We start from the raw sequence: 13,778 nt of genomic DNA on the forward strand, positions 1-13,778 counted from the left end.
AAGCCACCACCTTCACTCACCAGGATTTCTGAGTTACACTCCTAACTGGATTTCACCTTTCCTCCCCTGGTCCCTGGCTGTCTAGCTCCTTAGAGCGGCCAAGAAAACATTCTAAAATAAATTATGCCATTCTTCAACCCTGCACTTACTCTGTCCAATAAATTTTAAGTGAAATCCAAATCCTACAAACTCCCTTTCCAGCTTTACTTCCTACTCCTGTAACCACTGCACTCTCTCCACACTGACCTCTTCACTATCCTTGGCCTGTTATGAGACTGAGTTCATAATGCAATTGCAGTTTTTAAAGTGTCATTAATATATGAATACAAGTATAAAAAAGTGAGAAAGGCTAGCTAGCCCTATTATAAAATGTGAATAATAATTATCTACAGGGAGTAGGATTACAATTTTCATGTTTTCTTACTGCAAAAAGTGCTTCTAATTTATGTATTATTTATGTGTTACTTATGTAATAAAATTATGAAAAGCTGTGTATAAAACCCCTTACACCCAATGTAGCAAGAGTATGTAACTACATACAAAATCTGGAACTAAACAAAAAAATCAGAACAAAAGAAACAAACGAAAAAAAAACCCCCAAAAACCTTGCCTATAGAAATAGCTAGTATTTATCAATACATGCTCCAAGGACTTTCACTCATTATTTCATTTAATTCTTATAATAATCCTACATGATGGGAACTATTACCCTCACGTTACTGAGGTGTAAAGTGAGGCTCCAAAGGTTAAACACGTGGTGAAGCCCAGGTCTTCCTGACCTGAATGGTCACGTTCTGAACACCACTGGAAACACTGCCTCATCAGAGTCACACACAACAGAGCAACACTGACCCTACTGGACAGCCAGTAACAAAGGAAAGGGCCATCGTGTAGTTACGAAGACATTTACTAAAGCTAGAATTATGTAAAAATTGATAGGCATGTTACGTTGGAAAGCAAACTATCACATTCCATACAGGAGTACAAGAAATATTTCACGTGGAAATAGGCCCCAATAGACCCATACATTAATTTTGGTTCAGTTTGGGTAATGGAACTCTGGGTGGTTTTCGTTTCGTTTTCTTTTGCTCTCTTGTATTTTCCAGATATTCGTGAATGCATTGGATCTGCTTTAAAACAAAGAACAAAAAACTATTTTCATGGAACAAAGGGAAAAGTTTTTGTTTTCTAATAAAGGAAAAACTCAACCCACTGTCTTCCCAAGCATCTACAAATCCCAGGTCCGCTCTCAGGCGGGAGGCTGGCTGGGCTCCGAAGGGCGGGGCGGGGCGGGGCTGCCGCTCTCCTCAGCCCCGCCCATCCCTTCCCAGGCGAACGCACGCACGCACGGACGCACGCACGCACGCGCCTCCCTGGGCCAAGAAACGCGCGCTCGCCGAGGCCCCGCCCCTCCAGGGACTTCCGGTGGGCGGGGTCACCTCATGAGCTCTCTCCCGGCGCGGGACCGATCCAGCGGCCACTGCAGCGGCTGCTTTCCGGTGCAAAGGTTCCTGAACTAGGACAGGAAAAAGTAGCGGGGCTGAGAGGATGGGCTTCAAGTTTGAAAATGAAAAGTTGGGCTTAAGTTTGTCGCCTAGTAAACGTTTGCTGAATGATTAAAGTAATAAGTGGATGTTTGCTTTAACTCCGCCTTCAAAGAAAGCCGTTTTTCCCACAACTTCAACGGCAGTATAGTTCGGGCTGAGTCCTTGACAAATCCTGTCCGAGCGAGCGAAATGTGTTTGCCAGCATCATTTTCTGAAACTTGATTTTTACTGTGCTCTTGTTGAAAAACTTGAATGGTTTGTCCAAGTCTAAACTTGAGCCAGTCATAATCAGGCTTCAAGCCTGAACCTTACTTCCTGTGTTCCCCACCTATCCTTCGCCACACTCGGTATTCTTAGTTTAATGTCCACATGAAAGCTGCTGCAAAGAAACGCGGAGGGGGCGCGGGGCGAGGGAGGGCAGGGAGATCACGTTATGACTGAGGAAAGATTGGTTTATGAGCGTTCCACGAATCAGCAGCAAGGAAGAGACTACAGCTTAAGGACACAGAAAATAAGGAATTTCTGGGTGCCGATCCAGTGCTGTTTCCGTTACCTTTATTCGAAAGGAGTTTGGAGAGCTGTGTGGGTGGGTGCTCAATAAGGGGATGCTAAACCAATGACATTTCTGTGGGAAGCAGCACAGTAAGACGGAAGAGCACAGACTTGAGAAATTTCAGTTCAAACCGTCGCTTGGCACCTAGGAACTGAGTCATCAAAAGCAAGTCACCTTACCTCTGAGTGCCAGTTTGCTAGGCTTCTTTGCCTTAAAGTATATTATTCTACTTTATATCCAAGGTGAGATCTTTTACAGGCTTGCCCTCAATTCCAAGAAGAGATCTGTAATAAGTCTTATACTTTTTATTTTCATTTTAAATTATTTATTTTAAAATAATTACTGTTATTTTAATAACATATTTGAGCTATTCTTAACACAATGAAACATGGCCTTGCCTTCGTGGGACAGAGAATATAATAAACTAAATACAAGACTGCCATATACAAAATACTTTTGAAAAGATATACAGGGATGAGAATCTAGAGGTAGGAACAATTAGTGGAACTCTGAAATCCCAACCTACACACTATTCGTACATAGATAAATATATGGTTGAAAATATAAACCATTCTTAACATATTTCTGAAAACTATTTCCTTTGAAAGAAGCCTTCTAAGTTATTATACCTGGATTTGATTATTAAGGAGAAAGAAATCCTTCATAAGGAAAACAATATAATTAAGGACCATACAAAGAAATGCAACAATGGGTGTGTGTGTGGGAACCCACAAACATCAATAAATATCCAGGGATTGATTTAGTGTTCCACGTTAATAAAGGGGGAAAATGAGGGGGGAAACGCTTAACATTTTAACACGTTTGGGATTCCAGCCAACTAGGGACTTACTTTGTAAGAATATTTGTAACTCTTCCTCTCTGAAAATCAAGAGATATATAAGAAGCTCAGATATTCCGAACTCAAATTTCTAGGTCAAACCCAAACTCAGTGGATTATAAGAATAAAAGGGATCATCACCCTGCTTTCAGGTTCCAGAGTATGGAGAAAGATATGTCTCTTTTGAGAGACAGAGAATGAAAAAACTTCCATGGTATTGAAAGCTCTTCAAGAGACAGTAAATGTTTTCTCATATAATGTTTCATTTAGTCTCGTTACTGTAGATTCATTGTAGAAAAACAAAGTTACAAAGTTATTCGGACCAATTACAGAACCAGCGAAACTAAACAGGAGTAACGGATTCCTGAATCGTTTCCCCTGTACGTAGCAAAAGCTGAAACAAAGTTCAAAAGTTTCAAAGAAATGTATCAATTAAAATAGTTCCCTATGTTCTAGGTACAGCCCTACGTTTCCAGTACTCCTGCCTTTCTACAAACTTTCCCTTACTGCCGTTTCACACTGGCTTATCTAGACAGTAAAAAGGCATTTAAAAGCAAAGTCATCTTGTTTGCCCCAGTTTGAGAATTTTAACCCAACTGTGGGCCCCACAATGAAACCAGTTCTCGGAACCGCGCCTGCAAGGTAGACACCCCCTTTTTCCACCGGGGTCCTAGAACGTAACGTCGGTTCTAACCCAATCAACACGCGCCCTTAAAGCCCCAGCCCTCGCCGCCGCAGCCCCGCCCCGTCGCGGAAGTGCGTCATGACGCTCCTGCGCCCTGTCCCCGGATGCATTTTATATCCGGATTCTCCGAGCAATTCTGAGGTGCACGGTTCCCGACGCTGTCGGCACATGCGCGACGGCCCTGCTCCCTCTTCCTCCTTCTCCAGTGGCTTCCACCGTCCGGGCAGCCACCGCCACCGCCGCCCAGGAGTTAGGAAGTTCAAGATGGCCGCCGCGGAGGCTCAGTCGCTGCGGGAACAGCCAGAGTAAGTAGTCTAGGAGCGCGGAAGGCCGGCGCCCGGGGCCGGCCGAGGGGGAACGGGCGGAGAGCTGCCCGGGCGAGCGGGCGGGAAAGTTCGGGCCCTGGGGCCGCGGCCAAACTTTGGCTCCCGCGAGGCGTCGTGGGGCGCGGGCGGGCGGCCTGCGCGCTCCGCTCGCCGGGAGGCCGCGGCTGCTGGGTGGAGGGCGGCCGGGCCTGCCGCGTCTTTGCCCCGGGAGGCGTGGGCGCGAGCGGCCTCTACAGGTCCCGAGCGCGCGGCTCCAGCGGGGGCGCGCCTGCCCGCCTGCCGTCCGCGGGGACGAGCGGGGCTCCCGGCGGCCTCGGTGCGGGCCCCCGAGCAGCAGGGCGGCGCGGGCGAGCCCTGAGACCTTTCCTCCGCAGGCGGTTCCCCCGGTGCTTCTGCTGCCCTTGTCAGTCTTAGGACCTGAAAGCAGGGGGAAGAAGGGGTGCCGGGGCCGTGCTCCTTGACCACCCCAGAGCTGTGGTTTGCGGCTGGCGGGGTGCTTCCTTCTGCCACCCTGTACTCTGTACTCCAGCATCCACCCGATATCCCCCCTCCCTTCTCCCCGGCCTATTACAGCAATTTGCCAACTTACAAACTTGAGACAAAGTAAGATCAAGTCCTCGATTTTGAGGCCTAGCATTTTTGACCTGAGTTTATAGTGCTTATTTGGGAGTACGAGTGGAAGAAGTGGAAATTGTTAGCTACTTCCAAACCCAAGCACTTCATGTCTGTAATTAAGCTAATATAAGGATCAATGCGGCCGAGCGAAAACAGACTTGTACATGCTGCAAGGGCAACCGTTGCTTAACTAAAAGCAGTATCTTGTTTTTCGTGTGTTTGTTAGGAAAACTCAAGAATCTAGAAGAGAATGGATTTTAAAACAGTATTCCTATAGCGACCTTTTTTTTTTTTTTTTTTTTTTTTGCATCCGCATTATCTGATTTGTTTCCTGACGTCTTAGGAAAGAGGTAGATACAGTCTCCCAGCAACTTTGGATTGAGAGAGAGGAGAAGAAATCTTTGCCACCAGCCAGCCCATCGCTTCATTGCTGTGCGTCCAGTTCTGGACTGCTCAGTCATTTGTTTTACTCAGCTAGACAGATATTTATGAAGTTTTTCATTAAAGGCCTCTGAAAGCTGCTTTATTATCTTTTCAATTTTACTTAAGAGGGCAAATGGATTCCGAAGTTGGGGGTAGACTTTGCCTCTTTTTGTTTCTCCTCGAGTTCACAGTGAGGCCCAGTTCCAGTCTTCATGACAAGATGGTCCAAACCTTAGGCAACGCGGCTGATTTTTCTAGTAATCTGTTTAAAGTTCTATAGTATGTCCATTTATTTGATTTCAGGGACAGTTCAGATTCCTTTTGAGGAGTGGCTCAGCCATATTTATTTACATATTCAAGTAACACTGGATTTAATAATAATATTTATTTTGGCCCCTGCAGTATGAATGACCCTGAGATAGTTTTTAATTCCACCTCCCCCCTCCTCGACACTTGTTTTGCATGGAATGTGTGGTCTGTATGTGTCCCACTTTCATTTATTTGAAAATGTTTTGCTGTAGAAAATGACAGTTTGCTAAGAAAGCAGGTACACTGTTGGCTGCCCGCAGTGAATGCTGGAATGTAGTGTCTGAATCGTTTTTTTGAGGACACACTGAGGAGTTCACAGTTACGTGGAGGTTATTCCAAGTGGAACATTTAGAAAAGGTAAACGTATAAAATAGTTCTAAGCTCCCTGAAGGCCTTTTAGTGGCTTTTACATTTGTCAGTCTCTTTAGCTCAGCCTTTTTCGGTGGTTTTAAGCGTTTAAATTTTTATATGCATTGACTTACTTGCGCTTACCAAGACCAGGTGCTGAACAAATACCACCTCATTCAGTCCTTCTAACAACCCGACGGAGGTGGATACTGTGATTTCCCACATTTTACAGATGAGGAAACGGAAATATGGAGAAATTAAGTTAGCTTGCCCAAGGTCACACTCAGTGACAGATGCAGGATTGAAACCCAGGCAGTCTAGTTCTAGAGCCCTGCTCCTGACTTTTGTACTGTCTGGTCCTTCGCTCTACAGTGTGGCTCCTTTTAAACATAGCCTTTAACATTTGAAATCATTTGTATTTACTTCCAGTGTCCTAGAAAGGTCCGTTTTCATGATATGACAGTTCTAACTCTTTGAAACTTAATATCCCACTTGGAAAAGGTGGGGGGCAGGGGAAGGTTCCTTTTAAGACTAGTTGTTTTGAATCCATTTTTATGTTTACATCTACATAGTCAGAGAAACAGGCTTAATTATTTTCCTCATAAAATGCAGTGGCATTCATTTTGCTCCCCCTTACCCCCAACTGCAAAGCATGAATTGAATGCTTCCCGAATAAGATGTTATTAAGAATATTCTTTGAAAAAAATATGTGAAAGAGGAAGTTAAAATAACACTAGAGGTTGGTAACTGGTCACTTTATTTTAAAGTTGTTCCATGGCTATTTTCATTGTGCCAGATGCCCCAAAACCCTGGGTTGTTTGAAGGGTGAAACTTGTACAATGTATTTAACCAAACACATGAATGAATACTGTTTAACACTTCCATACTGTCTGCACGTTGAATTCAGCTTTGTTTCCAAGTGAGATTTGAAGGATGTCACTCAGCTCTCAGTAAGTACTGGTTTATGACAAACCTGTTGTAGACCAGTTTAGTGTAGACATATACCTGCTAAATGTGTAGTGTTAGGTTGCAAGATGTAAGCATTAAAGTATAAATTTATGGATATGGGATTTATATGTGTGTATTTATTGTTAATATGAACCATCCAGGAAGGTGATCAGGTTTCTTTACAAGAAACCTTTTCCTAAAGCTTTAGAAGAAAGTTGTTGATAATGAACCTAAATTAACTGACCTAGCACAAGCTCCTGCATTATATGTGATATGTTACGAGTGTCACTTACTCGTTGAGTTCAAGTTTCCCTGATTTATCTAGTCAGACTTCACTCATTATTTTCTTTGGAATTTGCCTTGAGAGATCAACAGAAGAGGCTGAAGGTCTGCTCTCTGCCTAACCCCAGTGTAGGAGAACTCGGGGGTTAGTTATTAAGGTTAACCTAGCTGGCCTTAAGGCACTGGTAGTGTTTCATTAGGAGCCTAGTCATTATTTCTTGAATTACATTCATTAAGTTACAAGGAAAACTGGGGTCACTCATGGGAATGACTGTCTAGTAACATTGGGTACCGTGATGTCAGTCTTCATTCTCAGAAGCTTTAGGAGCTAGATTTTCTTTTGAAGGAAATTACTTTCCTCCGTGGGTAAACTCTTTTTTTTTTTTTTGCGGTACGCGGGCCTCTCACTGTTGTGGCCTCTCCCGTTGCGGAGCACAGGCTCCGGACGCGCAGGCTCACGGGTCCAGCCGCTCCGCGGCATGTGGGATCTTCCCAGACCGGGACACGAACCCGTGTCCCCTGCATCGGCAGGCGGACTCTCAACCACTGCGTCATCAGGGAAGCCCTGTGGGTAAACTCTTAAGAATTTTGATTTGAAACTCCTTGGAAGACTTGTAAGTTATAGGAAGCATTGGAAAAGGGTTAAAAGAGGAGATTTTTCTGGGGGAGGTGATTAAATTTAAATCGTTTGAGGGTATTGCTGTCAAGAAATAGGCTTGTGCACTGTATGGGGCACTGGGGGTGTAAGTGAGCGAAAAGTGTTCACCATCAAGAGCTGCGAGCGCGGGTGCAGACAATGTGAACCAGCTGTAGTCAGTGATACCATTTCTATATGTTACTCTATGTAGATCGTTTCTTTGACACAGCAAATACTTACTGAGTACCTGCTCTAGCTTAGATCATCTTATGGGCCTCGGGGATAGAGCATCGAGCTAAACAGATTCAGATCCTGCTCTCTTAGGGCTTGTGTTACAATAGGGAGAGACGAATAAGAATTTTATTAAGTAGAGGGCAGTTAAGCAGAGAAAGCGCATCTATGTGGACTAGGGTGGGTAGCAGTTAAACGGAACTGGCCCGGAGGCCTGGCTGAGGAAGTGTCCTTTGAGCAAAGGCCTGAGGTGGGCGAAGGGCAGCAGCACTGTGTCTGGGGGAAGCGTCTGGGGACGCGTGCCAGGCCTCTTGGTGAGAGAGCCCCTGCCGTGGCAGGAGAGCAGCGAGGGTGGGAGGGAACGAGGGGTTCAGGGTGGTGGACCGGTTGGGCTGATAGTATATAGGACTCATACAGAGTTTAGGTTTCTGCTCTGAATAAGGTAGGAAACAGTAGTCAGTTTTCACTCAGAGTGGTGACATGACCTGACATTTTAAAAACATCTTTGAGCAAGTGCAAGAGCTCTGACTTTGAATGTAATACCAGCCTTCTCACCAGCTTGAGATACACCTGCCCTTAGGCGAGTCCCATCCACCTCCTTGAATGTGAAGTGTCATCTGTCCTGGGGACACAGGCAGAGGCAGTACTTCTTGAGCACTTTGTGTGACAGTTTTATATGTATGAACTCATTGCTGCGACAAACCTGTGATTTGCCAGTACTGTTATGTCCCCCGTTTTTACAGTGGAGGAAACTGAGGCACAGAGGAGTGGCTTGTCCAAGGTCACACTGGAGGTGTCCCATTGGAGGCAGCATTGGAACAAGGCCGTTTGACTCGAGGATCCTTGCTCCCGCCAGGATTCCTTAAAATACATTCTTAGTGCCTGTCTGCAGCTGCGCAGTGTCCACGCTGGGGAGCACATTTACCCAGTGTCTGAACAATAAGAGCAACTCACTTTTGGGGCTCCAGGGTTGTGCTAGGCCTCGCTATCCTTGATGCCTGTTAACCAGCACTGTGCCGTCCTTACCGCGTGCCCTGAGGTGGGTACTGCTCTTTTCTCCATCAAGCTTAAACTCTCCTAAGGCCACACAACTAGTAAGTAGTGAGACCAGGAACTGAGCCCAGGTAGTCTGGCTCTGGAGACTTTACCACCCAACTATCCTTTTTCTTGAGGATACTTAAGAGCGTCTTCAGATGGTTTGAGTTTGCTTTTTTGCTGCACTGTGCAACTTGTGGGATTTTAGGTCCCCAGGCAGGGATTGAACCCAGGCCCTTGGCAGTGAGATCATGGAGTCCTAACCACTGGACCACCAGGGGATTCCCTAGATCAGGGGTCCCCAACTCCCCAGCCGTGGACCGTTACTGGTGCGCCGGTGCGTGGCCTGTTATGAACCGGGCCGCACAGCAGGAGGTGAGCGGCAGGCGAGAGAGCGAAGCTTCATCTGCCGCTCCCCATCGCCCCCCGTCGCCCCCTGTCGCTCCCCATCTCTTGTGTTTCTGCCTGAACCATCCCCCGCTACCCCGTCCGTGGAAAAACTGTCTTCCATGAAACCGGTCCCTGGTGCCAAAAAAGGTTGGGGACCGCTGCCCTACATTGTTTGAGTTTTAGCTTATTGACTAGAATTTTGTACTTTGGACACTTAGATTTTATATACCTGAAAACCCTTCCTGACCTTAGAAAGGTTCTCCATAGCTACTTCTGTATCTTGAATTAGCCTAGTTCTGTTTTTCTCAGGCTTTTCTCCCTGTAACTCAAGGTTCAGAAAAACCGACACATAGCTCACCTTCTGGACTGTGGGCTGGGAGATTCTAGGGAAGGGAGGTGGTTACCTGTATGAGGTTGTAGTCTATACAAGGACCAAAGTTGAAATATCTTTGTATCTTCACCCTAAATCTGTGATGTTCCTCCCTCCTTGATAAAGCCATGTTGGTTTTTTCTTTTTTAAACACAAAAATTACACTTTCCTTTTCCAAGTCTCTGAGAAAATTTGATGATCCCAGAACACTACTTCCTCTATCCTGTGTCTTCTTATACCCCATTTGAGAGAAGTCAGGCCAGACTAAAACCTGACTCAGCTGAAGACACGGCTTCCTCTGCAGCCCTGTTTAATACTTTCTCCTTTCCCACAGTGCGTAGTGCCAGAAATGGACATTGGCAGTCTGGTGCCCCAAATTCAAAGTTCTTGCCATGTGGTAGTTGTATGTTCTCCATGTTCTCCACACCCCCCCATTGTTGTGAGCTAGTGACTTCACAAGCATTCTCTGCTGTGTTGGGCTGCTCCCCCCGCCCCTCATCCCCCAAGTGTATTGAAGACTGAGACCTGGCTGGAGGACCATAACAGCAGTATCATTACAGACCATCCATCCAGTAGCTTAACCTTGCAGTTCCTGAGCCTCTGACTGTCTCAACCGTGTGTTTCCAGAATCCCATACTATATCTTTTCATCTCCTGGAATTGGTCCGCTTGAGATCTTAACCTCTGTTAGACCAGTCTCTTCCACAAGTTTGATGCCCTGGTAACATTGATCTTTTTTCCTATATCTAAAGTACCCCTTAAACCTTGTGGTTAATTTCTTACTCATTCTTTAGGACAGTGTTACTCATCCTTTTTTTTTTTTTTTTTTCTTTTTTTTGCGGTACGCGGGCCTCTCACTGTTGCGGCCTCTCCCTGTTGCGGCCTCTCCCATTGCGGAGCACAGGCTCCGGACACGCAGGCTCAGCGGCCATGGCTCACGGGCCCAGCTGCTCCGCGGCATGTGGGATTCTCCCGGACCGGGGCACGAACCCGCGTCCCCTGCATCGGCAGGCGGACTCCCAACCACTGCGCCACCAGGGAAGCCCAACTTTGAAGTTTTTAACCCTTGGGATGTGTTTACAATATCAACATCAGCCATCAGCCGCCTGTGCACATCGAAGGAACTGCTGCTTTTGGGTGTAGCTGTGTATTGGCTCTAGAGATTTAAATACATATTTATTTCTGAATCCAAGTGGAGAAGGAGATGAGTGTCCCAATATATGTCATTACTAATGTTTTACGGAAAAAGAAAATGGGGGGGTCCTTTGGTGTTGAGTTGTGTGGGAAATGCTGGTTTAAAAACCAAGTTACTTGAGTGACTGTTTAAGAAAGTCAGCATTAACAATTTGTTGCACCTGGTTTGGATTCCCTTATTCTTTTAAATATAATTATGTTAACCTCTCGCATTATGTATTTCCTGTAATACTTTTGGTATTTGAGTTCAACCATTAGAAACAAATTAAAGTTAAATCACTGTTCAACTCAGTTCTTGCCATATACCTTTGAAATAAAATATTTCAGTGACTAAGTTCATGTATCACATTGAGATGTATTTTATCATTGCTATTATTTTGTTATGATTCTGAATGCTTGATAAATGATGTGACCTTTAAATGTGTTTGATACATTTATAGGATGGAAGATGCTGATAATTCTGAAAAGAGTGTAAATGAAGAAAATGGAGAAGTATCAGAAGACCAATCTCAAAATAAGCACAGTCGTCACAAAAAAAAGAAGCATAAACACAGAAGTAAACATAAGAAACATAAACATTCTTCAGAAGAAGACAAGGATAAAAAACATAAACATAAGCATAAACATAAGAAACACAAAAGAAAAGAGGTTATTGATGCTTCTGACAAAGAAGGTATGTCTCCAGCAAAAAGAACTAAACTTGATGATTTAGCTTTGCTGGAAGACTTGGAGAAACAGAGGGCCTTGATTAAAGCTGAACTCGATAATGAGTTAATGGAAGGAAAGGTCCAGTCTGGGATGGGGCTCATATTACAAGGTTATGAGTCTGGCTCTGAAGAGGAGGGGGAGATTCATGAAAAGGCACGAAATGGAAATAGGTCTAGTACTCGATCTTCAAGTACGAAGGGGAAACTTGAACTTATGGACAATAAAAATAGTACAAAAAAACGAAGTAAAAGCAGATCCAAAGAACGGACTAGACATAGGTCTGATAAAAAGAAAAGTAAGGGAGGTGTTGAAATAGTTAAAGAGAAGGTAACAAGGAGCAAGTCAAAGGAGAGGAAAAAGTCCAAAAGTCCCTCTAAAAGAAGTAAGTCTCAAGATCAGGCAAGAAGGTCAAAGTCTCCTACCCTTAGAAGGCGCTCTCAAGAGAAAATGGGGAAGGCCAGATCTCCTGCTGATGACAAGGTTAAAATTGAAGATAAAAGTAAGTCAAAAGATAGGAAAAAATCCCCAATTATAAATGAAAGTAGAAGTCGTGATCGAGGCAAAAAATCTAGATCCCCAATTGACTTGAGAGGTAAATCCAAAGACAGAAGGTCACGGTCCAAAGAGAGAAAATCGAAACGGTCTGAAACTGATAAAGAGAAGAAGCCAATTAAATCTCCCTCTAAAGATGCTTCCTCTGGGAAAGAAAATAGGTCACCCAGTAGAAGACCTGGTCGTAGTCCCAAAAGAAGAAGTTTGTCTCCGAAACAACGTGATAAGTCAAGAAGAAGTCGATCTCCACTCTTAAATGATAGAAGGTCTAAGCAAAGCAAGTCACCTTCTCGAACTCTGTCTCCTGGTAGGAGAGCCAAGAGCCGATCCTTGGAAAGAAAACGCAGAGAGCCTGAACGGAGACGCCTTTCTTCGCCAAGGTAACTTGACTGCAAAGCTGTATTGCAGCAGATTTCAGAGGAGAAACTAGAACTTGTGGACAATAAAAATGAGATGGTAATGAGTTTTATAGTGTTACATATAATCCTGTCCACTAACTATATTAATGTTTGCACTTTTGTCAGTGAGTATCTTGACTCTAGGTGATTTTTAATTTTATTGACATTTTTAAAGTTCTTAATTTAGTATCTGATGTGCAGAATCACTCCTTTAAATCCAAGTAATTTGGCTAAGTCTGCGTATGCCCATCTTATGGGAAAGGAGATTGTATAGTTCCAGAGTAGGGATTGTTCTTTGAACAGTATGGGCTGATATTTTAAAAAATGGAGGTATCAGTTTAAGGATTGTGATCTATCATTTCTTTTGAATTGACATGATTTTGAATTCTGACAATATGATTGGAACTACAGTTGTCTTTTTTGGTCCCCAAAATATAATTAAATTAAAAGTGGAAGTTTTTTTCTGTTACTAATTCATATACTTGTAATCTCATTGAAAAAAACATAGTACCTCTTAAGTTTAGGAAGAATAGTGTAAGAAGTGATTTTATTTTTTATCAATAATAATGAAAATATTTCATATACATTTGGTCCATCAATTTTTTTCTCGTAAGTTCTCATGATTGTCTCTCATGAAGTGGAGTGATCCTCATACTTAATTTTTTTTGTCATCATTTTTTTTTCACACCTTTATTGGAGTATAATTGCTTTACAATGTTGTGTTAGTTTCTGCTGTACAACAAATTGAATCAACTATATGTATACATATATCCCCATATCCCCTCCCTCTTGAGCCTCCCTCCCACCCTCCCTATCCCACCCCTCTAGGTGGTCACAAAGCACCGAGCTGATCTCCCTGTGCTATGCGAGCTGATCTCCCTGTGCTATGCGGCTGCTTCCCACTAGCTATTTTACATTTGGTAGCGGATATACGTCCATGCCACTCTCCCACTTCTTCCCAGCTTACCCTTCCCCCTCCCCGTGTCCACAAGTCCATTCTCCACACCTGCGTCTTTATTCCTATCCTGTCACTAGGTTCATCGCTACCGCTTTTTTAGTTTCCATATATATTTGTTAGCATACAGTATTCGTTTTTCTCTTTCTGACTTAATACAGAGTGAAGTAAGTCATACTTAATTTATAAATGAGAAAATAGATTGAGAGGTTATCTAACTTACCTAGGGTCATAGAACTGATGAGTAAAGGCACAGAAGGGCTTTTGGCGGGGAGGGGAGGCTGTTGTTTAGATTAGTCCAAAAGCTACTTTAGAAACTGATTTTTTAATGTCTTTATATTCAGTAATTAGACATGTGAAATTACCAACCAAGTTTCCCTTAAAAGAATGTTGGTTTATACCATGCAAAGATACTCTGAATTCCTAGCCATCTAC

The 13,778-nt window shown here is 43.9% G+C and overlaps 1 protein-coding gene across 6 annotated transcripts in view; it reads left to right on the forward strand.

Moving 5' to 3' along the window:
• Positions 1-3,756: 3,756 nt before the first annotated feature.
• Positions 3,757-13,778, forward strand: part of PRPF4B (pre-mRNA processing factor 4B) — a 41,344-nt gene continuing 31,322 nt past the window's right edge. For all 6 annotated transcript variants that reach the window (XR_009533553.1, XR_009533554.1, XR_009533556.1 and 3 more), the window contains exons 1-2: positions 3,757-3,928; positions 11,171-12,370. Coding sequence is in view for 1 of the 6 variants with exons in the window: in XM_060109740.1 (XP_059965723.1) it covers positions 3,792-3,928; positions 11,171-12,370 (1,337 nt within the window). In the remaining 5 variants the exon portion in view is untranslated. The remainder of the gene's footprint in view (positions 3,929-11,170; positions 12,371-13,778) is intronic.

This window comes from Mesoplodon densirostris, chromosome 10 (assembly GCF_025265405.1).
Source record: "Mesoplodon densirostris isolate mMesDen1 chromosome 10, mMesDen1 primary haplotype, whole genome shotgun sequence".
Classification (NCBI taxonomy): domain Eukaryota; kingdom Metazoa; phylum Chordata; class Mammalia; order Artiodactyla; family Ziphiidae; genus Mesoplodon; species Mesoplodon densirostris.